The sequence below is a fragment of the Python bivittatus genome, unplaced genomic scaffold, assembly GCF_059951505.1.
Source record: "Python bivittatus isolate LINGU-HERP-01145 unplaced genomic scaffold, Pbiv_v1 ctg000020_np1212, whole genome shotgun sequence".
In the NCBI taxonomy this organism is placed as follows: domain Eukaryota; kingdom Metazoa; phylum Chordata; class Lepidosauria; order Squamata; family Pythonidae; genus Python; species Python bivittatus.
The window spans coordinates 76,671,458-76,698,265 of NW_028277030.1; the positions used below are offsets into that span (position 1 = coordinate 76,671,458).

The 26,808-nt window shown below is 36.5% G+C and overlaps 1 protein-coding gene across 2 annotated transcripts in view; it reads left to right on the plus strand.

The window, feature by feature from the left end:
* Positions 1–26,808, plus strand: part of UST (uronyl 2-sulfotransferase) — a 123,290-nt gene that overhangs the window by 49,592 nt on the left and 46,890 nt on the right. Inside the window, exons 3-5 of one of the 2 annotated variants that reach the window (XM_088141837.1) lie at positions 2,430–2,585; positions 11,402–11,481; positions 17,658–17,811. In XM_088141837.1, the coding sequence (XP_087997963.1) occupies positions 2,430–2,585; positions 11,402–11,481; positions 17,658–17,811 (390 nt within the window). The remainder of the gene's footprint in view (positions 1–2,429; positions 2,586–11,401; positions 11,482–17,657; positions 17,812–26,808) is intronic. The other variant, XM_088141843.1, reaches the window with a different exon arrangement.

Below are 26,808 nucleotides of genomic sequence, written 5' to 3' on the forward strand. Positions count from 1 at the left end.
CTTTAAAATAATCTAATGAAGCCCTCTTCCAGGTCCCCTCATTAAAGGTGAGGTGGGCATCTTTAAGCAGGAGACCTTTTCTGTGGTAGCATTCTACTTACAGAATTTCCTCCCCATGGAGGCTCGACTGGCACCCATATTATCATTTCAACACCAGGTGAAGACCTTTCTATTTTCCTAGGACTTTTAACTGTCTTTTAATTGTATTTTAAGTGCATTTTAATTCATATTGTTTTAGTTTTGGAATGACTGCCTTGTAGCTGCTTAGTTTATATGGTGTTTTATTTTGCATTTTATTGTATATGTTTTAAATCAAATTGTATTTTTTTCAATATGTTTTATTGTAAACTACCCAGAGAACTTCAGCTGTTGGGTGGTTTAAATAAATAAATAAATGACATTTTATTTCACTTTGCAGAAATACTACACTGATTGTTGTATGGCTGAAGTACAGTATAGGTAGTCCTTACTTAACAACCACAATTGGGACCAGCAACTCCATTATTAAGCAGCACATCATGTGACTGCACCAGACTTATGATGTCAGTTCTGCTGCGATTGTTAAGCGAATCACCCATGATCGTTAAGTGAGACATCACGTGACTTGTGATTTTACTGCCAGCTTCTCCATTGACTTTGCTTGTCAGAAGCTGGCCGTGAAGCTCACAAATGGTAATCACTGCAACAGTCATAAATGCCTGCCGGTTGCAAACTGCTCAAATGGCGATCACATGGCTGCGGGGACACTGCAACAGTCATAAGTTTGAGGACTGGTCGTAAAGTTATTCAGTGCCATCGTAACTTTGAACAGTCACTAAACAGGGCAGTCGTTAACCGAGGACTACAATAGTGTTGTAAAAATTTATTAAAGCTACTGGGTTTTTTTGTTGTTTTATCTCTTCCTCAGGTAACTGATATTTTGAACCTCTGGGTTGAAGAAAGCAAAGAAATAAATTTCACAAACTATATTTAGATATTTAGCATTGCTAGAACGGAAAATTTCCAACAAAACCAGATTAGATTCATAGACTTATTTTATTGTCCATGTATTCTTGTCTTTCACATTATACATAACACTTTTTCTATTTTGCTAGAACTAATTTTTATAGTATATACCTTGTTTGCTGGAAAACATTGAGATATATCATAGTGGGTGTATATAGCTATCAGAGCACTTTAAAATATGCAAGATATTATTCATGAATAAGTAATATCCATGAATAAATAATATTTCCTATGGCTACTCTCAAAGATAAAAATCAGTTATAGCCATGTGACTTTGGTGTCAGCCAGTGGACAAAAGTGAGCTAAAATAATTCAAAATATTAAAAAGTAAATTGAAGAGTAAATGAAAGCTATGATTTCCCAAAGGCCAGCTTTTTGTGGGGGGAAAAAAACGTATTAACTTTTCTGTATGCTCTGTAGTAACTGTATTAGTGTGATTTTAAGATGACATGCAAATATAGAAAAGCTGCTTAACCACAGCAGATGGCTTCACACAACAGAAAACATGTTGCACCTGTCTAGCTTTATTAAGGTTAACATATTCATGTATATTTGTGGTTAATGTTTAGTGATTGAGAGCTGAATATGTGCATGAATCTGTTACAACTTTTGTGCTTGAAGGTACGTAAACAGATCCGAAACCTTATTCAACAAGCCATTACTTAATAATGCAGCCATCCAGATAAGAAATGCATGTTTTCTAAGTCCATATATTTGAGGTTCTGGTCCACTTTTCCCAAGACTTGTCTTATATGCCTTTTCTTTAATTCCTGTGTGAAACCAGGATTGGATTTATTGAATTAGCATTAGTTCACCAATTCATTATAGTCAAGACATAATTAGTATTCTGTCTCACCAAAGATTATTCATTTTTGTTCTTTGGATAATTTCCTAGAAAGGGATATAATCCTGAATGGTATGTGACATTTTAAGTCCTTAGGTTTACAAGAAATAAAGCATAAATATATATTTAGTATTCTGTCTGTAAATTACAGAGAGGATATGCAGATAGAGTCCTTTGTTAATTGAAAAGTGCAGTCAGTCTAAGTAATGGAAATTGAATTTTATCTTTAGCACATTGAAGGAGAAAATAATTTAAGAGTCTGATAGGAACTTAATATTAAATCATTGTGGCATAAATAATCTCTGCACTAGAGCCTTGCTTCAGAATAATTTTGCTAATATTATGATGCTGCAAGACACTTCCATCTTTGATATAATAATCCAACAGTGCTGTTATTCTGGAATGTGAAAAAATAAATGTTTTCTGGTTTTTGAAATAGTTCAAATCTTTGGATTTTGGATTCTTTTGCATCTAAAATACACATTTTTCAAGTTTTCATCTGGAGTCAAAACAAAATTATTTTTTGCATTTAAATATTTCCAAATAGGAAGGCTAACATCTTTTTATCTTTTCTGTGTAGGTACTTCCATTCCCTAGCCAGGTGGTGTACAATAGGGTTGGAAAATGTGGGAGCCGGACTGTGGTTTTGCTGTTAAGAATTCTGTCTGAGAGACATGGGTTCAATTTAGTTACATCGGATATTCATAATAAAACCAGACTTACCAAGAATGAACAGGCAAGTTACCTGCTTACTTTTTCCCATTTTATATTGGAAAGTTCATAGCATTGATGGGATTTTAAATGCATTGCACTAATGTCTGTTAGAATACACGCACACACACATACACACACACTGTGTGTGTATGTATGTGTGTCAAATATTCATTCTGGTTAATACTATAAATTAGGACTGAGCAGGGAATTGAGGGGGGACGGAATTGCTTCATTGGTATTGAAACACACCCTGCCTTTAGGCAGTTTGGTGGAGATTGACTACATGAATGGAATGATATGAATGAGTAGAATCTAGTACAGGCAGTCCTTGAGTTACAACCATTTGTTTAATGATGGTTCGAAGTTATGGTGGCACTGAAAAAAGTAACTTATGACTGGTCTTCGCACTTACAACTGTAGTACCATCCCCACATTCGCATGATCAAAATTTGGGTGCATGGCAACCGACATGTATTTACAACAGTTGCAGCATCCCACGGTCATATGATCGCCATTTTTGACCTTCCCAAGGGGCTTCCAACAAGCAAAGTCAATGAGGAAAGCCGGATTCGCTTAACAACCATGTGATTCACTTAACAACTGTGTGATTTCCTTAATGACCTCAGCAAAAAATGTAAATTTGGGTGCGACTCTTAACAAACGCATCGCTTAGTGACAGAAGTTCCTGTCCCAGTTGTCAAGGACTACCTCTAGTGCTTCAGAGACTTTTTGTTAGCATCACAGGTACAGTTTCTCATGTACAACCAAGCTATTTTGTTTTCAGAGAGTGGACTCTCCAAAGCACATTTTCAGAGCAGGATAAGGAACTGCTGGTGGAAGGAAATCATTTGTATTCTGTCAGAGGAAATTATTTTCACTGATGGAATATACAATTGGATGCTATGCTAAATGTCCATTATTCAGGAAATATTGTCTTGAATAGGGTTTCTTTAGTCGCACATTAATAATATACTGTATGTATGGCCAACCAGTCTGGGAGGCATGGCCTTCACATTTATTGCCATTTCTTTCACTGGGGTTTAATTATGTAGCAGTGTGATATCATTGTGTTTTCTGGCCTTTGCTCAGATCATTCTCTGAAGACATTTCTAACTGAATTAAAAATAGCACAAAGCACTAGATTGTTATAATTGCTTTGCCAAACAGGTGTGAGAAAATGCGAACATTCCTAGATGTTGATGGTTATTTTTCTGGGAAAAAATGCTCACCCCTATCCTCAAAGCATTTTTTGTGCTGAAAACTAAAATGGCTAAATATACAGTGCAACCCTAAAATGAACCATGGAAATTTTCAGTTCAGCATATTTGTGCTTGTTTTTTGGGATCAAAAGTTAAAAGCAAGCATCAGGTTATAAGGATTAGTGAAATTGTGTAGCTGATAGGCACTTGCAAATTATTTATGATAAGGCCTTGAAGTTTAGAACCTGTAAGAACTAATAAAATATATCAAAGGAATTAAAACATTAATTGGGCCTTTGGGAAGAATAGGTGTATGAATGAGAGGAAATGTTGGGGAAGAGTGATGCAGGGAATAGAATTTGGAAAAGAAGTAGATGTTTGAATCAGCAAGCTGGTGTATTGCGCATTAAAAATAGTTGTCCTGTGTGTGAATATGAATATTATAATTATTTGTGAGCTTGTAGGTATTTGAGTGTTTATTATCATCACCAGCTCAAATCAATTTACTGCAGGATTATGGCCCCTTGTGATCTACCACTCTGGTCCAGTATGGGTTGGTATATAAATGTTTTTCAACTTCCCAGTCTAGGCTGGAGAAGAATGACTGGCTGAGAATCATTCAGCCAGCTCCTGTGCCTAAGGAAGGACTAGAACCTGGGTCTTTCCACTCCTGGTCAAGAACCTTAAACACTATACCACACTAGTTCTCATATGGATGTGTATGTCCATTCGTGGAGAAGACTTATAAATTGTTACTGGATAAGTAGTTACAAATATTTTCTTTCCATCAGAAGAAAGGCCGAGTATGTTTCTAGCAGCCTATATTCTCAGCACTTTATAAGCAGAAGGTTATGCTGAGTATCAGTATTTTATATGATTCAGACCTGTAGATAATAAGAATATATTCAGGCTGTTTGGTATTTGCCTATGATGCTGACACAATAATGGCTAGTGCCTGTTGCAGCTTGTGGAGTGAAAGGCAGTATTCTTGTTGGTGAATCTGGGATTCACAACACACGGAGTTAACAATAAGCAGAAGAAACCTAAAGAGGTAAGTAAGCTGAGGTCATAAGCACATAACAGATAATTGAGGAATTGTCTTATCTGGATAATAACTCAAAAGCACTCCAGAGAACCCACAGTATTGCTGTTCCAGTAGCAGCACATTGCATCGGACAAATTGAGTTTAATACAGTTTTAAAGACTCGGATTTTTAACAGAATTCCACTTTTTAAAATGTAAAAATCAACTAATTAAATTTAGAATGTTGATTCATAGCCATGCACATACAAACATATTAGGTCACTCCTAAATACCTCCAAAATTCCATTTAAAAAATGAAAAATAAATAGGAACAGCTTTAAAAAAGAAATGAGCTCCTCTTCCTCACTGCCCTCAGATAGCTTTTACGATTGTTCTCATGTTCTCACATTAATAAAGGAATTCCACCTATCTCTACCACATAGACGCATACACTGAATGAACTGGATGAACTGAACCTTTATTGACTGATTGGACGGAACACCCAGGACCAGATGCAAGTAGTCCTCGACTTACAACTTATGACCGCAATTTGGACCAGAACTTCTGTCACGAAGCGATGTGGTTGTTTAGTGAGTTGCGCCCAATTTTACGACCTTTTTTTGCTGTGGTCATTAAGCAAATCTGGCTTTCCCCATTGACTTTGCTTGTTAGAAGCCCCCTGGGAAGGTCACAAATGGCGTTCATGTGACCCCTGGGATGCTGCAACCATCATAAATACATGCTGGTAGCCAAGCGCCTGAATTTTGATCATCTGACCACAGGGACACTGTGATGGTCGTAAGTGCGAGGACCAGTCATAAGTTACTTTTTTCAGTGCCATTGTAACTTCGAATGGTCATTAAACAAATGGTCATAAGTTGAGGACTACCTGTGCAGAAATCAGGCAGATTGTGCCTCCTACATGCTCTCCCTACTTTGATAGGCAATGAGAAGTCAATATATATGATGCTGGAAGAAAACAGAGTGGCTTGGGTGCAGCTGCCAGTTATAACTTCTGTGAAATCTAGAACATGGATATTCGTTCCTGCATAGTGAGAATCGAGAAATAATCTTTCCCAGCAGAGAAGAAGAGGAAAAGGGAGATGGGATCCTACAAGCACTATCCACAATGGAGGGATGGTTGGTGAAGATGATGGAACTTGCAGAGATGGCCAAACTGACTTCCTTGATTAGAGAAAAGACAACATCTATGTTTATTGCTGACTGGAAAACCCTTATAGACTATTTTCATGAAACAGAAAAAAATGATCTTATGATTTATGGCTTTGATGATTAGAAATAAAAGATAATAGAAAAAAGAGAGCTTTTCTTTTTGTAACCATAGAATAAAAGGTAATTTTGTAATTGTACCTATATTTGCTGCAAAGAAAATTGGAAGCTACTTCGTTCTATTTCTTTTCATTCTTTCTATTTGCACTTTTTGTCTTTTTCTTTTTTCCTTTTTTTTGTTTATTTTATATTTTTGTTAGTTTTCATCTTTTATTCAAAACTTAATAAAAATTTTATACAAAAAAAATGAAATAAATCATAACAAAGAAGAATTTGCAATGGTTAAATCACCCAACTCTAAAACTTTAAGTTTAAAATAAATAAAACATGTATCAATTTTCTCCCATCACTTTGCAATTATTTTCAGAGAGATACATTTCAGTGATATGTTATTTCTTAGATGCATGTTGATTTTTAAAATAACATAATATTATGTATAATGTATAGCAAACATTGATGAAATAATGTAAGAGGAACACACAGTTTATAAATAAACCTGAGTTAAAGCTCTTTCTAGTTTTCTTTTTCCTTTAAATATGACAAGTTTTATTCCCAAGTAATACAATTATATTATATTTGAATAACATTCAATTTTATTTGCAGTCTTTGTATAAGTAGCCTTTGCCATTCTCCTGTGAGTCACTTCTTAATGCCACCAGGTGGAGTATTGGTGAAAATGCAGTCTGTTGTTTTACTGAACTTGTAATATATTAGATTTGAGTAGGAAGAATATATTAAAAAACAACAACAACAGGAAACAATAGTTGTCTAGAATCCTGAAATACTTATTAGGAAGTAACTACCCACTGTAATGCTGTTGGTATATTATCTTTTCTCTGTGACTTCCAAGTTTTATACAGTATTGTGAAAATAAACAAGTTAGAAGTGTAATGGTTTTATTAAATGCTTTGTTAAATTTATTTAAAAAAAAATTGAAGCTGAATTCCCTTCAGGTTTCATACTATATACATACACTCCCATAACTTACATTCATACACACATACCAGCATGCCCATCCCTTTTTGATTATAGTAAGCCAAAGAAATTATAAGGTATAATGTAAAGAGAAAAGAAATGTAGCTTATCTTATTTACACAAACACCATTTTCTATGTCTCTCCATATCTTTCTATAATTTGAAGCCATCCTTGTTTCCTTGTTACATTGCTTTTTATCTTGCCTTTTGTTCTCATCTCTTGTTTTTGAAAATCTCATCATGATCGTCCAACCACAGTTTTATGGAACTTCCTTTCCTTTCAACCCATTCATTTTTCTTTTATATTTAGAAATACAAAAGCATTAATTCATTATGAATGGGGAGGTTGTTTGTATTTTATTTTTTGCTACTTATGTCTAACTTACAGTTGTTCAGTACATTTTCCCTGTCAAACTGAAGTACTTTGATATATGGGACATTAATTGTCAGATTTGTTGTTGCCTATCACTACAAATCATTCAGGTTCTCATAGCATCATCTGCATATATTCAGATCCAACCAATGCAGCTTTAACATCACCACAAGAATTTCTTATAAATTTATCCATACATATATAAAGCAACCAAACAGAGGTCACATCCTTGTCTTAATCTGTGTTAATCTGTGTTCACTGTTGAACCATTTATTGTATCTCTTCTCATGCAAGTTTTACTTCCATCATTGTACTATTACTGCATTCAAGAACCAACCAATCCCAAACCATTTCATTACTTTTATTTTTAATTCCATTCATTCTGCTGGAGGTTTCTTAGCAGCTATCAACTTTTCTACCTATACATAACCTACAATATATTTCTCTCATCCTCATTTTTTTTTTTTTTTTTTGCAGCAATCATTCTTTATAAGCATTTTTCCCTCATCCACGGCTTCTTTCACTACATAATTTCACCAGGCATCCTTTTTCATACTTTGTCTTAGCATAACTTGACACAGTTCTGTGGTACTCTGTACCAATTATTTTCATTCTACTTCAGGCAATTTCCATATCCTCTTTCCTTACACTTTTCATTCATTCTGTCTTTCATTAGTTTTTCATACAGTACTTGTACTTTGTATTCTTGCAGTTATTCTACTTCTCATTTTTTCCCCATGTCCTTCCATGCTTCCCCCCAAGATCCACTCTTGGCACTACCAAAAAATGATCTGCCCCACATTCTGAATCTCTCATCAACCTCGTCAGACTAATTATTTCAGTCTTTTATCCTACACAATCAAGTCAATCATGCTCTTAAGTTTATATTCATTCCTTTGCCAGGTGTATGAATATATGCATAGACTTATGCTTAACCATGTATTCAAAACATACATTTCTGTAAGCAGATACTCAAAAAGCTGTTACCATTCTCATTCATTCTTGGCTTCTGAACGGACCAGTGACTTTTTTGTGCTCTCTTCTGTCATTCCCACCCATCCATTCATGTCCCTAATAATTTTTCTGTTCAACACTGTTCACTGCACAATTGTTTCATCTGGTTCTTCTATTATCACCATTCATTAGAACATAACATTCAACTCTTATTAACTTAATGATGCCAATTCATACCTTCTGACATGCATTATAACCCTTTCATTTATAATCAAACCTGTACCTTCATTTCCCTAGAGGTGTTCATCAGCATCACTGTTCAAGATCAGACCATCTTCCTTTAGTTCTATTACTTCCTTTCCGTTTCTTTTAATTTCCCAGCACACATCAAATGTATTTTTTCCTTACACTTCTCTTAACTGATTATCGAAAAAAATTGAAATATAAACTGCCAAGGTCACAAAAATTAGATTTACTGTAGAGAAACTAATGAAGACATTAGGAAAAAAATTCCAGAGACTGGCAACTCTCTTTATAATGAAATCAAGATTCTCATTCTTGCATTTGTTTCTTCTACCTTCACATGTAATAGGTTAGAAACATCTTGGGCAAGAGGGATTGTTTCCACCTGTCTCTTGTTTTGGTAATGGATTTGTCTGGCAGTGGATTTATGACTGCATGAGAACTGGCTGTCACATTTAATCCATTAACTGATGTTCTTTATCATGTAATCCTGTTACATTCCAAGACAAAATCTTCCATATGCCATGATCATCACCAAAGAGACTGATAGCTGTTGACCTCTGCTTATCAACATGGACTTAGTCAATCAAAGCTTTCCCAAAACACTTTTTATTAATATAGAGAAGATGTAGACTGGTTTTGCCCATGCCACATGTAGCATTCCCTGATAACAGTAAGAATGGCGCTGGTTAGTTTTGATGTGTTTTGACCACTATGCCACAAGAATAAGCAAACCATAGTTCTGTCCCCAAGCATGCTCATGCTGTGGCCCACATCCCATGATCTTGGGGGACTTGTAATGTACAGGTAGTCCTTGGCTTACAACCACAATTGGGACCGGAACTTCTGTCATTAAGCGATGTGGCTGTTAAGTGAGTCACATCCAATTTTATGACCTTTTTTGCCATGATCGTTAAGTGAATCATGCGGTTGTTAAATGAATTTGGCTTCCCCCATTGACTTTGCTTCTCAGAAGCCCGCTGGGAAGGTTGCAAATGGCAGTCATGACCCTGGGACACTGTAACTGTCGTAAATACATGCTGGTTGCCATGTGCCCGAATTTTGATCACGTGACCCTAGGATGCTGCAACCATTGTAAATACATGCCAGTTGCCAAGCGCCCAAATTTTGATCGTGTGATTTAGGGGCACTGCAGTGGTTGTAAATGCAAGGACCAGTCATAAGTCACTTTTTCCAGCACTGTCATAACTTTGGTAGTTAAATGAATGAATGAATTCGAGGACTACCTGTACTGACACATCTCAGGATGCATGTACAGGTAGTCCTCGACTTAAGACAACAGTTGGGATAGGAACTTCTGTTGCTAAGTGGAAACCCCCTGGGAAGGTCGCAATTGTCAGTCACATGACCCCAAGATGCTGCAACCGATGTAAATACATGCTAGTTGCCAAGTGCCCAAATTTTCATCACGTGTGATGGAATGTATCTACAAGGAGGAGAGTGATGTGGGAGATCAAGGCTATCAGGAAGGAGGGGGTGCATTCCAGCAGGGGAAAGGAGACAAAAGACAATGCCACCCACAAGAGGAGGTTCAGGGTAGCTACTCCCTAGAATCTCCCAGGGTATATTCATTAGTTGCTGTAGTATAGATTTAGTATGGCAAGATTCTGTTTATAAGGTGTAAGCAAATAAAGGAACTATACTCAACTGGACCGTTTCATCATTGTTCTTGGGGCTGGGCCTGATATCATGTGACCGTGGGGATGGTGCAACAGTCATAACTGCAAGGACTGGTCATAAGTCACTTTTTTCAGCGCTGTCATAGCTTTGAACAGTCATTAAATGAATGGTCGTAAATCGAGGATTACCTGTATTGATTTATATCACCTAACTGTAGTGTATGAATGTATCTTTATACAGTTATGTCCCATTGTACAATTATGTAATATCCAGTTTAAGGGACATAATCAAGTGTGTGTTCTTTCTTAAATTATCATTTGGAGGCTTTATAAATAGACAGTATACAGATTATAGAATAAACTGACTAAAGCCTAAATCCCTGGCAAGAAAGCCTAGAATTCTTTTGCAGACATCTAATTTTAACACTTTTGGATTAATGTAATACAGTATGTTCCAAAAGCTTTGAGGCTTTGCAAAACTAAGCAGAACATAGTTGCAGAAATTACTTAAATTCACGCCTTTCAAAAAAAGGCAGAGAAGGGTCCTAAAATTGGATTATTTTTTGAAAACAAAATCTCTATGGAAACTAAACACAAATAATATTCCTGAAGGACTTGAATGAAATAGTGAACAACATCAATTGGTAATGTGCTTATTTAGAGCATAGCGCACTGATGAAAATTAGGAATGAAATATAAATACAGTTATTGTACATCAATTTGCATCATTTTTTCAGGAGAAATTAGCTCTGATTTAATTAAATTTAATGTGCTGTCTTTTTAATTACATAAAATGTATGCACATATTGTTTTGTTTGTATGCTTTATGAACATGTTGGGGTATCTAGGTAGCTGACTGTGATTTGTTTCTGCTGCTTCTGCTCACTTGTACTTGTGCCTTAACGCTTCATGCTCTGTAAAATTGGCAATAGGAAAAGAAGAAAATTAATGTTTAAAATTGTAAATTTCAGGAAAAATGTTGAATATCTTTTATATGAAAAACTTTTCATGTTTTTCCCCATTACACTTAGTGGGTAGTCTTGCCACAGTCTCATGAGTCAGTGCCCAAGTGAAACAAACGTCTTTTCAGGGCTTCTCTTTGGAACTGTTTATCTTAATTTTTGTATCTTTTTGCTTTTAGATGGAATTGATTAAAAATATAAGCACTGCAGAGCAGCCCTATTTATTCACTAGACATGTTCATTTCCTCAATTTCTCAAGGTAAGGAAGTTCCTCATTTGATTTTAACAGCATGCTATAATGAACAGACAATTGATTTATAGAATCTCTTTAGTTTCTATTTAAAGTTTGGCTACAGCAATGTGTGTATAAAAAACATTTTTTGGGGAATGGATAACTGGTTTACCATGCCAGTCTGCCTGCTTCTTTGTTTATTTTGATCACCCTGTGATTTATTTGGGGAATATATATGTACAGACACACACCCCATAAAAGCATAAGATTCTACCATAAGAAAGTTGCCTTTCTGCCAGAAAACAGAAAAACTGTGATGCAGAAATTCTCCTGAGCTACCCATGCTATCAAGATTGAGGATTTTTTGACAGGAAGGAAGAAAGAAGGATTTTACATCTTTACATTACTGAGCAAAGCATTCAGAAAAAAATGTACATCTTTATTTTTATTAGTTTGTATGCACTATATGCTTCTTTCAGAGGTCACTTGAGTTTCTAAACTTTCAAACTGGAAAACAGTATCATATTATGCAAAGAAGAATCTTCTGCCAAAATTCCATTTGATTTTTAAAAATGTTCCACTGCACGTATACTTTGCTATTGAAGAACATTAGCTGTTAAAGTTTACTCTTGTAATCTGAAAACTCTTGGGATAGGATATTTCAAGTTATAATCACATATGCTTTATGATCTAACATATCACAGAACTTAGAGGAATTAAGTAAGTTAGAAAAACACTATTAGGCTGAGGAATAATTTAAATTACAAAATATTGGTTGAGAGAAATCATAGAATAAGAGGTGTGCAGACTGTTTTAGTGCACATGAAAATCTGTGTAATGTCCTGTTTCATTTGCAAAATGGTGCCTTTTCCAAAATTTCACATGAGAAACTGTTAGAAATGAAATGTTTTGCACATCTCTGTGCTAGAATTATGCAAACCAATACTAGAAACAAAAGAAAGTTTATACAGGTAGTCCTTGACCTACAACCATTCAGTCAGCAACTGTTCCAAGTTACGATGGCACTGAACAAGTGGTGGTTATGACTGGTCCTCAGAGTTCTGGCTGTCCAAGCACCTCCGCGGTCACGTGATCATGATCTGGGTGCTTGGAAACCTGTGTGCGCTTACAACTGGTTGCCAAGCACCCCACGATCACATGATTGCCGTTTGCAACCTTCCCTGCTGGATTCCCCAGAAAGTCAGTGGGGAAGCCAGCAGGGATGGTTGCAAGTCACTGGGGTAAGTCTCCCCCATCCACGCACCCTCTCCCAGCCCCTCTGTGTGCTGGCCACTCATGCACCCCCGCACACCCTCCCTGACCCACACCTCACGCACAGACTTTTCTGTATTTTTTCTTTATTTGGAGCTACACGTAGGTAAACTGTCAAATGAAACATCAGGATGAGTTTAATTGGGTATGGCATATGGTCGATTGAGCTTCTGAAAAATATCACAGTGCTGGGTTATAATTCTTAACTTCCTCCAGCTGCTTATTTTTTTATTGAAAGATTGGTACTAGGGAAGAAGGAACACAGTAAATACTTCTTAGCTGGAGCAATTGCCTTAGTTATGCAAACATAAATCAAAGAAGGGTGGAAGTGCCTACAGTACAATCTATATGTGTCATGATGAAGTGATGTATCTTCTGGACAGATATTGAGAACTCTTGAGCTCACTACTAAGTGGATGAAATTCTATTCTCTATGAGACTAGTGGGAGGTATGCCACAAATTATAATGCTGAACTCCCTCATATTTTAGTCTGCTTCACCATCTGCTACTCGTGTCCTTGAAATTTTGCATTTACCAAACTAAGATATGTGCATAAATCTGTGTCTTCCAATTCAAATGGATAGCTTTTCTGAATGCCAAGTAGGTCACTAAGTACATGTTTATAGTTTAATGGATACCTGTAGACTTTGTAGGCGGAGAGCTGTGTTAATCCTTGGTAGCCAAAAATCAGGAGGAGTCTGATGGCCCATTTTTAGACTAACAAATTTTATCCAAAGGGATAAGCTTTTCTGAGCTACAGCTCACTTCATTGGATGCATGGAATGGCTAATCTAATGTAGGACTTAAATTGGGATGAGGCTAGGGGACTGGAGAAAGTAGGGGAAGACAGGGTCGCTAGGCAAATGCAGGTTATATGTGAGAGTCATTACAAGTTTCGTTTAAAGTACCTCATCCCAACTTAAATCCTACATCACTTTATCTACTCCATGCATTGGATGAAGTGGGCTGTAGTTCATACAAAATTTTATCTTTTTTAATAATATTTGTTAGTCTGAAAAGGTGCTCCCAGACTCCTTGTGATAATTGGTAACTGCATATGCCTAGAATAGCAGGTGCACTCTTTTAGTGCCTTTTTCTACTATCAAAGAAGATAGGCCACAGATAGTTCCAGGGAAGTGAGAGGAATATAAAACAGGCACCAAATTCAAGTGGACTGAATTGATATCCTCTCTCTGAATATGAAGCTGAGTTGGGTACTGTTGGAAAATTAAATGGCAGCAAGATCTAATTCATCAATACTACTTGAATCAATTTTCTGACAGAACGTTCCATAGTTACATGTGGACTTTCTATCTGGTAGCCACCCTTTTCACTTTTGTTGGTGAGACTATAGAAGACTTCTGGAAAATACCTCAGTATGCAAGCTGGCAGATAGCATAGTCAGGCTATTGATTCATCTGGTTCTGCAATATCTGTTCTGACTTGGGCTATATGCCACATATGGGCTATATTAATGATCCATTGTTTCTTTGTAAAGGAGTGATGCTCGGACTGTGGTCTACCAGATATGCAGTCTCTCCATGCTTATCACCATTCAGTTGGCCAGAGCCGCCTTACTGTCTCAGCCCCTGCTTCCCCCCCAGTCACTGTCAGTCAACTGATCAGGAATTTGCTCACTGGCTTGCCATCTCAGTCTCAGCTCTTTCAGGGTGATGTCACAACATTACTATTTTCATGAAGAAAACGTCTCTCTTGGTTAGATTGCTTGTTGCAGCCTGGTGCTCTGAGACAGTGTTGGTAACAGAAAGGGTACAAGGTTGCAGTATCTCTCTACTCTTAACCTGCCTACTTTCTACAAAGTGATAGGCCAATTGCTATTTTTACTGTTTACATGAGTGTTTTTATATTCATTGAGTTGATTTTTACTGACAGAACTGATTGATTGGTAAATACAAGTGATAATACAAATAGCAACATGAGCACTAAAATTCAGAAAACTGACAGTAGTCTGGAGTACAGGTGTTGATTGCCATTTATCAAGTATGAGTTCATATGTGCTATGGTGATGAAACTATGATCTTCAACAAGCCACCCAAATAGAAAAATGCAAATAAATAAGACAGTGAATACCTACAATAATGTGGGATTTCATTGGGTTGGAAATTTACTCATCCCTAGCCCTCTGGATTTTTTTTTATTTTTTTATTTTTTTTGCTTTGTGAACAGGTGACAGGATTGCATCTTTCCTCCTCTCATGAGTTGCATGGTGAAATAAAAAGGATCTTCTTAACAGATATATTAAATCAATTGGCAAGTTAATTCCATGTTAACAGTTACCATTTTGAATTTCTCACACAGACCCAGTACAAAGTTGCCAAAGACTGAGTAGGCTCTGAGCAAGTGCATGGGAGTCAAAAGCCTAAAGCTGGTGAGACCACCCCAGCTTGCATTCATATACCTTATCACTTTGTCAGATTATCAGGTTATAAATTAGTCAAAGTTGCATTATAAGACAAGCTAACATTAATATTACCAGTATTATTATTTTACCAATCTAATAATGGAAACAAGAAATAGGATGGATTTAATCCTCCAAAGAGAATTGCTGCAATTCTGCAAACTTCATTAAACTTATATTTTTTTAATATCAGTCTGATAATTTTATTTCTTGCTTGGGTAATGCAGTATTCTAAAATAATAATAAATATAATAAAACTTATGTTTTAACTGTTCTGTTCTCAGAATGGTAAACTGTGTGCTGAAATAAGCCAGCAGTTCACTCAGTTGGGTCCCAGACTACATTAGCTTGCCAATATGTCTTTGAAGCAATTTATTCTGTTTAAATTTCTCAAAATACATTGTATGCTTTCCCAAACTAAGCATTCTTTCTCCAACTCTTGTTATTAGTTACTATATTTCCTAGAACAGTTTCATGAGTTGACGACACATAAATTTATGGCTTTAATTACAAGCCTTTGTTCCCTTTGTGTTGACCTTGTGGGTTAGTGTATTCAACCTCTCATTAAGTGTTAACTGATTGTCTTTCTGATGGTTCTTTTGTACAGAATTGATCTGCTAGCTAAACTGGAATGACATCATGAAAAATAAATAAGAAAAATAAGCATTTGGCTTACAAATTTTGTTCATAATCCCATCAGAGATTTAAAATTAACAATTCTGTTTGGACAATCTTAGCATTAGTATTTTGGGAGCAATGAATTCTTACAATCCGTTTTGTCAGGCAGCTGTTATTTTGCATGGAATATTTTGTCCTTGTTCTAAAACAAATAATTATATAAATACATTTTATAGTATTTCAAGCTTTGCTACTGGGAAAATGACTGATCTGCACAAGTGTCAGAGGGCTAAAGTTTGGAAGAAGCACAGAGCACTCTAGGGAATAACTGAAATGTCAGTCTTAAATACAAATTTTGGTTTATATTAAAAACAACTTTATATTCCAGTAATACTATTCCCAATATTGCATTTATAGTGATGACATGGTACATAATCTGAGGAATGTCTAAAATGCCTTAGTTTCATGAAAAACTTATAGAAAAGTTAACATCAGATATCTGTTTATTGAATTTAAAGGATTTATACTGCAGTAAGGCTAGATAGAATTATATTAGCATCTGAATTGTTAAGAGTATCTAAATCCTATTAGTACCTATTGACACTGTCTTTCAAATATATTATGTATATTGACACTGTTTTTCATCTCTCATTTCACATATTGTTCTTATATGGATCTGAAAGTAATAGTCCAATTTGCCGGTATGTATTTTGAAAGTAAGCCTTAAAATGATCTTAGGATAGAATTTGTACATAACTGTTTTATAATCTATGTACATTTAAGGATTTATAATCACCGGTGAGTTGGAGATCTTAGCTCTAACATAGTTATCCTTAGATAGGTAATATCTAAGATAATAGATTTATGCTCAAACATTTTTAAAAGGTTTGTATTACATAGTTGTCATGAATTCTTTCTACCCTTTTGTAAGCTTTTATACATGGAAATAGCGTAGCTAGCCATGGTGATGATTCAATTGTCCAACAGAACATCTTCACAAATAAATGTATTTAGGATCATAGAATTGGAATGTTGTACTGAATTTGAAAATCAATTTATTATTTATTGCCATGTAGTGCAGGAAGTCTCACATCTGGATTTTCAATTTTGCCCTGACCTTTCATTAAGATTTCTTGCATTTGTCCTGAAATATGTTGGCCTTTTTAATTCAGAAAAATAAGATCTTTTCAGGTTTTCACTGAAATAGTTCACTGCTCCTCTCTCAGTTAATCCTTAAACTGAAAAATATATACTAACTCCTCTAGGACATGGAAGAATAAGAAAATATTTACTGGGAAACAAGGCATTCACTTTTTGGACAAATTTTCTGCTTAGAACCCATTATTACTTTAACTATACTTTTTATGGTCTCTGTGGATGGTATAGGAAAGCCAAATGCATTAGCATTATTGGAAGTAAGCAAATGAGTGTCTGGTTAATATTTCACCTAGATCAAAAGCACAGGAAGCCCTATATAGAAGCAGGATAAATTTACTTCATTTTTTTAAGTGGGCTCTGTTTTTGTCTGCAGTCTTGCATCTGGTTCTGCTGTCAACAGTGGCACAATTCAGTTTATAAAATAGGATAGGAAAAGATGCTAAATTAAATCTAATCTTACAGTAAACTGTCTTGTCTGTGGTAAGATAAGTTATTCTCCATAAAGGTTCTGTAAAAATACATTGAAATAGTTATGTTCTTTTTTGATGTACCTATTATTAAACCTTGGATTTAGTAATCTTCAAATTTAAAAACATTTTATCTCTTGGCAGTGGTTATTGTAGTTCTCATTTTCTTCTCTTTTTAATTTTCTTTTTCCTCTTCTGACATCTTATTTTGAATTTTTAAATAGTTCTGTCTGCAGTTTTCTTATTTTTCTTTATTTCTGTTTACCAGATTTGGAGGAGACCAACCAGTATACATCAATATTATTAGAGATCCTATCAATCGATTTTTATCTAACTATTTTTTTCGCCGTTTTGGAGACTGGAGAGGGGAGCAGAACCATATGATCCGTACTCCAAATATGAGGCAAGAGGAGAGATATTTAGTAAGTTATTCCAAATGTTGCTGCCCCAAATTTATTACTTTATTAACAAGTTTTAGAGTTGTGGTGATGTCTTCGGATAACTGATGAAAATGAGAACAGCATAAACATTGATGACTTGATCTTGGATGAGACAACTAATTTGGCATGTTTTACATGGACCTGGTTGGGTGAGGGGAGTGAATAAAGTGGTTCCAATTCCTCACCAAATTTCTCTGAACAGAGACATCAGTCACGACTACTTAGGGAATTGGAGTTGCTGGACTTAGTGTAGTGTCTTTTTCCTGCCCAGATGACTTGTTCAGCAGTCTTTCACATTTGACTGTTCTTGAAAAAGGAACTAAGAAAAAATTAGTATTGCTCTGCCTTATTTGGGGTGACAAGTGTGATGCTGAAATCCGCCAGTGGTGAGGTACTAGATAATTTCAAACGCACGTGCAAAAAATATCCTGTCAAGAGCAGCTTATGACTTCATGGCAATAGTGGTCTATAACATACCACATCAGTCCCAGCAGGCTGATGACATAACTTAACTTTTGCTTTGGATCTGTACAATGGGGCAATATTTGGCCCTTTTGTCATAGATAACTTACTACCTGATAGGGTTTAAAGAAATCCATTGCAGTGGTGGGAAGGAACCTATTAGGAAGTTCAGCATACAGAACAAGCAGTATCCAAGCAGTTTTATTTTGGCTTTATGAGAATTTCCTCCAGTGATAACTAGTGATTCTTCAAGGGCTTGATTAGTCTCTGAAATAGAAGAATCCAGATATTTGATACAATTGCTCCTGAACATCCTTCCTTCCTACCCCCCCCCCTCCAAAGTTTTCAGAGAACTAGGCAAGCTTTCTAGTTCTTTAGCAATCTCAGGGCAATGAAGCACGAGGGAGAAGAAATCCACAATTAATCTGATCTGTGTGTGTGTGTGTGTGTTTATGTGTGTGTTAGAGACAGTTTTTCACCAGGATTTCATTGAACAAAATTGTCTAGTAGAGCTGTTCCAAATTTGAGCAAGGCATCATATTCATCAAAGAAATGTGAAGAGAGTAATTTTAATCCCCAGCATGATTTTTTTCCTCTAGAATCCTTATTACAGTAGCATCAGCTTTGGTATATGTTCCTGATGGGGAAGAAAATTAATTCTTATTTAAATCTTTCCATAGAGGCTATTAGTTGTCTTTTTCATGTAGCTTGAGAATATTAATTTTACAAGGGACTGTGTATTATTTGGTGGCTTCTAACATTTAATGGCAATTTGTTTTACTTGTTTTCCTATTACTCTGTATTCTATTTTAATGAAAAGCTTTTTGAGCTTAGAAAAGGCAGTAAATGTTTTAAATAAAATTATACTTATTGGATACAATAAAGTGGTGCATTCTCAACTAGCTTTATTAATTTTGAATGTTTGTATGCATTTTTAATTTTGAAAATAAATTAGTTTCAACATACCATAACTTGCAATAGAAGCCAAAAAAGTTTACTGAGAAGTAAACTCCTTTACATTTATTATTATAGAGGTATAATCACTCTACCTTCCTCATGCTGGTATCATTCTGCTGTTAGAATGAAATGCAACTGATTGTTGGCATTTAAATGGTTTCAATGAATTTTATACTGCATTATATTAACCTGAGATGCTACTGAGATCTGGTCCTTCGTGCTACTTACATAGCAGTTTTTGCCCTCTCTTTCTGCTTTGTGTATTATACATTCTGAGGTTATTTGTTTATCTCTTTGCTTTTATTTATTTAATAAAACAAAAGAAAAAAAAACATTCTGAGGCTGCATGGTTTTGCTTCGATGTAAGACTTACTATCGATCAATAATTCAATGCAGATTAAGTGTGGAAGTGACACTTGGTTTTGTTATTCTATTTCTTTAAGTTCTTAAGGCACAGTACCAGCTGTTTTATAGTTACAAACTGATGTAAGTATAGGAGAGATCAACTGCCCTGGAAAAACATATGTGAAGTCCTTGGTGCTCTCTGAGCCTGGTTGTTTGCTTGCAGTTGTTTCATTACCCAGCTAGGTAACATCAGTGTGAGTGAGTGTGGGGTTTGCTCCCTGTTTATATTACAGTTGCTTGCCCTGCCAGTGTTGGTTGGGGTGTGATTTTTCTCTTTGGTAGTTCCTTGATTGGGGTATTGTTTTCTGCTTGATTGTTTGTCTGGTGTTAATCCCTGTTTATCTGGCTGTTGGCTGCTGGAGAGGATGTGTTCTGGTCTTTTTGTTTTCTTCTTACCTTTTTTATTGTCTCTTTTGAATGGTGTGTAAATGTGGTTTATCTCTATGTGTCTATATATATGTGAACGTTTTCCATCTGTTTGCCTGCTTACCTGTTGCTTTATTTTAAATGAGAAGCCAGCTTAGGAACAGTACTCAAGGAAGCTCTGTTCCCTGCCTAAGTGCTCCAAAATGTACTAGCTTCTGGTCCTTCCCCAGAAGAAGAAATAAAGAAGGACGCTGAGTAAAATAGAAAACTGCCAGTCAGTTATGGGACTACTGTATATATATTTTAAAAGAGCTGTTCAAATTAGCTTGTATCACCAACCCCTAGTTTTGTCAAACGTTGTCCAAATAATGATTATCTTATATAGCATTACAGTTGATTTCAGATGTTGGTAGGTAGGCCGGCCCATTTCTCTTTGCAGAAACTTGTTCAATAGTTAAGCAGTTTGAGTACAGTAAATCCTTGAGTTAGGACGGTAATTGGGACCAGACTTTCCATTGTTAAGTAATGCGGTCGTAAAGTGTGGCATCATGTAACTGCATCGCTTAGTGACAGCAATCTTGGCAGCCCCGGTTGCCATCGTTAACAGAATCCTACCGGTCATTAGGCGAGGACCCATCCTGATCCAAGCCATTCTTGACTTCGTCCCTCCCAGCCCTGAGCCTCGGTAAGTTAAGGGACTGCCTCCTCTTCACCTCCCCCCACCTGCCAATCTCCCCCCATCTTTGCCCTTTTGGCTGCCCTGCATTCCACCACCTCTGCTGGCCCTGGGCTCCGCTAGCCCTGCCGCCCTACGCTCCGCTGGCCCTGCTGCCTTGTGCTCTGCTTGCCCTGCCAGCCCTGCTGATGGGCAGGAGGAAGAGCCTGCCTGGCCCTTCACAAGTCAGCTGGCCATGCCAGGCCTTCTTCCCAAGGCCATGCGTGGCCTTGTCCAAATCACATGTGGCTTTCTCACAAGGCTTTGGAAGGCTTAAAGCCTCGTGAGAAGGCTGCACAGGATTGCGCCTTGTCCAAAGCATGTCTTGTCAGCAGCAGGAGGAAGAAGACAGCGAAGGTCAGCTGGGGGCGGCAGGGCCAGCAGAGCCCAGGGTGGCCAAAAGGGCAGAGAAGTGGGGGGACATAGGCAGGTGGGGGAGTTGAAGTGCCCCTGTGGTATTAAGTGCAGACACTGCCAAGCACCCAACTTTTGATCATGTATTTGTGGGGGCACTGCAGTGGCCGTAACTTGGGGGACCAGGTGTAACTACCATTCGTTCAGCACCTCTGTAACTTCAATTACCGACTGAATGGTCATTAAGCAAGGACTACCTATATCTCCACAGGAAATTGCGACTATGTATCTTTGAGAAAATTTCCTTTCCATGGTTCAGTAAATGTTTTATCTGTTTTAACTGTATGAAAAATAGCTGTTCACTGCACCCTCCTTTTTATGTATAACTTCTGTTTTTAAGATGATCAAGGGAGGCCTTTGTTCAGACACCTGATGCTTTGGAAATGAAAAGATGATAACTGGGATTTCTGTTTTTTACTGGTGGCAGTATTACATTTTGGGGAACTCCCACAAAGATAGTATCAGAAGAATTCCCAAAATACTTTAAAATGCTACAAACAGATACTTTTTAAAGGGGTCTTTCAGAGAGGGCTTAAGTTTAAATTATTTAAATTTAGTAAGTGAGATTAAAATCCTTAGTGGCTGTTTCTTCATGCTCAATTTACAACATAGCAAATTAAAGCTCAGAGCTACATTTTACGTTTTTTACCATCTGTTTACTCTATAAGAAACCAACGATAAACATTTCATTCATGACTGTATTACTGAATGTGATACAATGGTGCCTGTATAGACAGAGGTTTTGGCTTCTGAAATCTCAGAAACGCTTGTGGAAAATTCTACTGACCATTTGGAATCTTAGAGTAAATAGTTTCTGGCTTTGAATCATCTCCAGAAATAACAGCAATTTGTACAAAACATCGGATAAACTTGTTTTAAGTGTTTTGGTAAATGTGTTTATCAGGACTTATTTTAAAGCCATCAAATCCTTTTTCCAAAGCTAGATGCGACCTAAACTGCTGCTGCTGCTTCATTATGTTCACAAAACCCTTCTATATTAATTAGTTTGGGGAAAAGTTAAACTGTAGTCTTGCGTGTGTTCCCCCTCTTTCTCTTTCTCTCTTCTCCAGCTACAGATGCTAAAACCTGGAACAAAGATCTGTGCTTTCCATAGCTAAGTAGGTCTAAAGCTGAGGTGAGGCTTGGATCATATAGGTGATGGGGTTCAATTCAACCCTTAAAGCCATTCACTAGTGGGAAATGGCAAGTCGGTTAATTGGCTTATGGATGCCCAAGTAGTACTGTCCTTCTCAGAGTGGATATTCCTGATCTTTTGGACATAATTAGGAATTCTCCAGTGTCAGGGGAGAGGTTAGTTTCAAAATCATAGAGTTGGGAGGGGTCATGGAAGCGGTGGCTGGGAATTCTGGGAGTTGAAGGCCACACATCTTAATGTTACCAAGTTTGAAAAACAGTGATTTAGAGCAGAGCATCCAGGTTAAAGCATTTTTGATTGATAGCTGTTTGAACACATTAAGCAAAGGGAATGCAATGCTTCTGTGGGTAATTTATTCTATTGTTGAACTGCTCTTACTTTAGAAATGTTTTCCTAACATTCAGCGAACCTGTCACTGAAATCCATTAATTTGCATCTGTATTATGGAAAGACAGAGAACAAGCCTTCTCTTCTCAAGGTTCGACATACTCAGTGTCTTTTTCACAGGACTTGTTTATGGCCTCCAATGATACTTGTTGCCCTTCTCTGAACCTCTTTCAGCTTTTATAAATCTTTTGTTAAATGCTGTGCATTGAACAGGGCACAGTACTCAGTGGGATCTGACCAATGCAGGATGAAGTGGAACTGCTACCTCGTAATTTGAAAATTAAAATTCTGCTGATGCAGCCTAAAATTGCCTTTTTTTTTTTTTTTTTTGGCAGCTACATCATACTGCTGACTTGGTTTGTAGTCAACTGTTATTCCAGAATCTTTTTCATAAGTACTGTTGCCAGGCACACATGCATACATACATGATCTTAGCCAAAAGGTGAGAAGTAGCCAGGTATCCTGCATCTTATGTTGGTGCATTTGGTTTCTGTTTCCGAAGAGAATTTTGCTTTTGGCACAATTAAATGTATTTGTTTTCAGTTTTTCTAATCTAACAAGTCTGTCTTGAATTTCTGTCTTCTAGTACATTTGCATTCTCACTCAAATTTGTGTCATCTAATTGAGCATGCTCTCTGCCTCTTTATCAAATACAGTAACATAAAAATGTTGAAGAATGATGAATCTTGTGGCACCTCACTTAATATCTCTCTCCATTTGATGAGGACCCACTGATGAGCAATCTTTGAATATATTTTCAAGGCAGCTGCATATACATGTAATTGTCATGCTATCTAATCCATACTTGACTAGTTTGCTATCAGACTGTTGTGAGGTACTGTACTTTGTAAAATAGAGGTCTGATCTTATCTATAGTTTCATTTCTTGCCATTGTTATTTGCCTCCATTTTTCAGGTTCACGTCTTAAAAGCTGCAGTTAAAAAAGGGTACTTTTTGCCTTGTATTCTACAGTGAGAGCAAAAAGAAGAAGAAGAAGAAGGGAAAATAATTCAAGTTCTAAACAATTTTTATTGCTTCAGTGCATCATCAACTTTTTTTTGCTCTGGTAGCTGAGCAGCCTTTTGGCTATTTTAGAATATTTAAATATGCTTTTAAAACATCAGTCACACTTGATAACGTGGTAAATGGTTTTTCTTTCCTTGCTACTGTACACTAGTGATAATATAGCAGATGGCTTGTTTTATGCATAGCTTAAGTTCCTATGATTTTACAAATAAGTTTCATTCCATATATGCACGTTCTTTCTTAAAACCACACAGTACTGTATACATGCTCTAGACAGTACTTAGGACATTAAGAATATAAACAGCATTTTTCAAGCAATGTCCAGTGGCCAGTTTTTTAAAAAATGCTTCAAGTTTTTTCCAACAGTTTTCTTTCAATATGCTGGGTTTTTTATTTCCAGTGGCTGCAAATGCCAAATCAAGAATTTAATTCCTTATTAATCTTGTCAGTGCAACTGAAAAAAAGGAGAGCCCTTTGTAGAAGTAGCTAATTCCTTTCCATTGTTAGCCAAAAACTTTAATTATTCTGAAAGTAAATGGCTGTGTACTGGATATGCATTTGTCATGTATGATAAGGTAGGATAGTGATCCAGCTCATAGAAAACCTACTTTAAAGTGCCGAAGCAGTTTAATCGGCATGGTTTGGTTGCTTTTTTAAAATGGAATTTTATTTATATTTCCTTATCAGTGTTTATAGTATATTATGGAGTTTCAGAAAAATCTCAAGTGATTATCTCAAGGAATCTGCATTGTAAATATTAAAAATCAGCACCAACAGGGGATAAAGATGGAGGCAACATTGAACTGGAAATACTGTGTTCAGTTCATTTATATGCCATTTTATTTATATATTTCCAAAGCAGCTTTCATAACAGGAATACTATAAGCATTTTTCTTGTGAATTAACAAACACAAGATAGTAGCCACAATGAAGCTGAACACTACATTGTTGTAGATGAAAGCCAAGGAAACTTTTATCCCTGTGTTTTCATGAGGAAAATTAACACACACACACACACACACAAGTACACATGGACACAGACCTTTTATTTATTTAATTAATCTATCAAATTTGTATAGCTGCCCATCTCACAGAAAAGTGACTCTGGGCTTACAACAATCCAACAAAAACAACACTTACTTAATCAATATAAAGATATACTGTAAAAATCAATATTAAAAGTTAAATATGATAAAAAAAACAAATATACAAACCCTAGGCAAGAGAGAATAAGGATAGTTAACTCAGCAATGGAGCCATCTAAGCGTGTGTCTGGTTCCTTGGGAGCCCCGGGCCTGGTGACATAACCAGGCCTTGAGGGACTTTTGGAAGGTCAAAAGGGATAAATAAAGCTGTTTATATTCCAAGTTGTAGAACATCTATTGTAATTTTAGTACATTGGGGAGGAAAACTCAGAGTCTAGCCATGTTCCTTATCGTAAGACTTGGATATTTGTAAAATTTGAAGGAACAGAGATGGGATAATCTGTCCACTTTCTTAAACTATGCTATACTCTTAGGAGATAACCCGTGATTTAGTGGACTATTCAGTTTTCTGATTTTCACTGTTCTTTTTCCAGGTATACTAGTGCCATAGACACCATAGTATATCTAGGAAACATGTGTAATAGGGACTTGGAGTGGAATTAGGAGGAAATACTTGAAATAGAATTATGTGGAATGTGTACCTTCATTTCTAAATTGAATTGTGATTTGGAACACAAATAGCCTATTCTCATAGCAGCTGCCACCAAGTCCTGCTTTATCATGTGCTGCTTCATCATGGAGAGTGTTCCTATGAGGGATAAGTGAAGAACACCAAGAATATGAAGGTCATCCCAGCTGCCCAGCTAAAGCAAGCAGGCTGCTACATTGGGCAGCAGTGATATAGATAGATGCTGGAGACAGATGATCACCTTAGTGACAAGGGCAAAGGCATAATTTCATACTGCATGGGAGCAAGCACTGGTAAACTATTCTTGTATTTTACCAAGAAAACCATGTGGGTAGGAAATATAAAAGGTGATGTGCCCCTTAGGTCAGATGGCACACAACATGCTACTGAATAATAGCTGAGGATTTTTCAGAGCATTAATGGTGTGTATGACATGGTTAGATTAAACCCTTCAGGACGTCTAGTTGCTAATTGACTATGCGGGAAAATAAAATCTGAAGCTACAAAGACAGAATTACCATGGCAACATGGAACAAGAGAAGCCTGAACATGGGAAAGCTCAACACAGTGAAAGATTAAATGAATTCAGTGCACATTTACATTTTAGGCATCAGCAAATTGAGATGGACTGGAATTGGACACATTCAGTCAGAAGATCATACTATTTACTACTCAGGACACCAAAAAACAACAACAACAACAAGGAATGGTATTGCTTCCACAGTTAGGAAGGACATAGCAAGAATAGTACCTGGCTACAATGCAATCAATGACTGAATAATAATCAATTAGACTTTGTAGACAACCCTTTAATATGACGATTACCAACGTTTATGTTCCAGCCACTAATGCAGAAAGAGGACATTGATAAAGTTTTATGATCAAGTTCAATTTGAAGTTGTCAGAACATGCAAGCAAGATGTGCTAGTTATGATTGGAGACTTGCATGTCGAAGTTGGAAATATTAAGGAGGAACATGTAAGTGGACTGTATGGTCTAGGAAACTGAAATGAAGTAGAGAAGACTTACTAATTTCTGCCAATCCAGTTATTTCTTCCTTGCTAACACACTCTTCAAATACCCCCCCAAAATGCCTATACAGGTAGTCCTCGTTTAGCAACTGAAATTGGTTCCAGCAAAATGGTCACTAAGTGACATGGTTGCTAAGCAAACCATCTGACTGATGGAGAGAGAGACAGATGCTGTGAAGTTTACTGGTTGCTGCCATCTCATTTAGATAACATTCTCTTATGCAGATATGCCAGTATTACTCTCACTCTGGCATACATTGTTATCAGCTGCAGAAATTTGGGCATAAGTGCACGCATTGGTCAGAAAATGATTTTTTTACTACTGTTTATTACCGTTTATTATCATTGTGGACAGCCGCTATCTGAGGCAGTTGCTAAACAAGGAC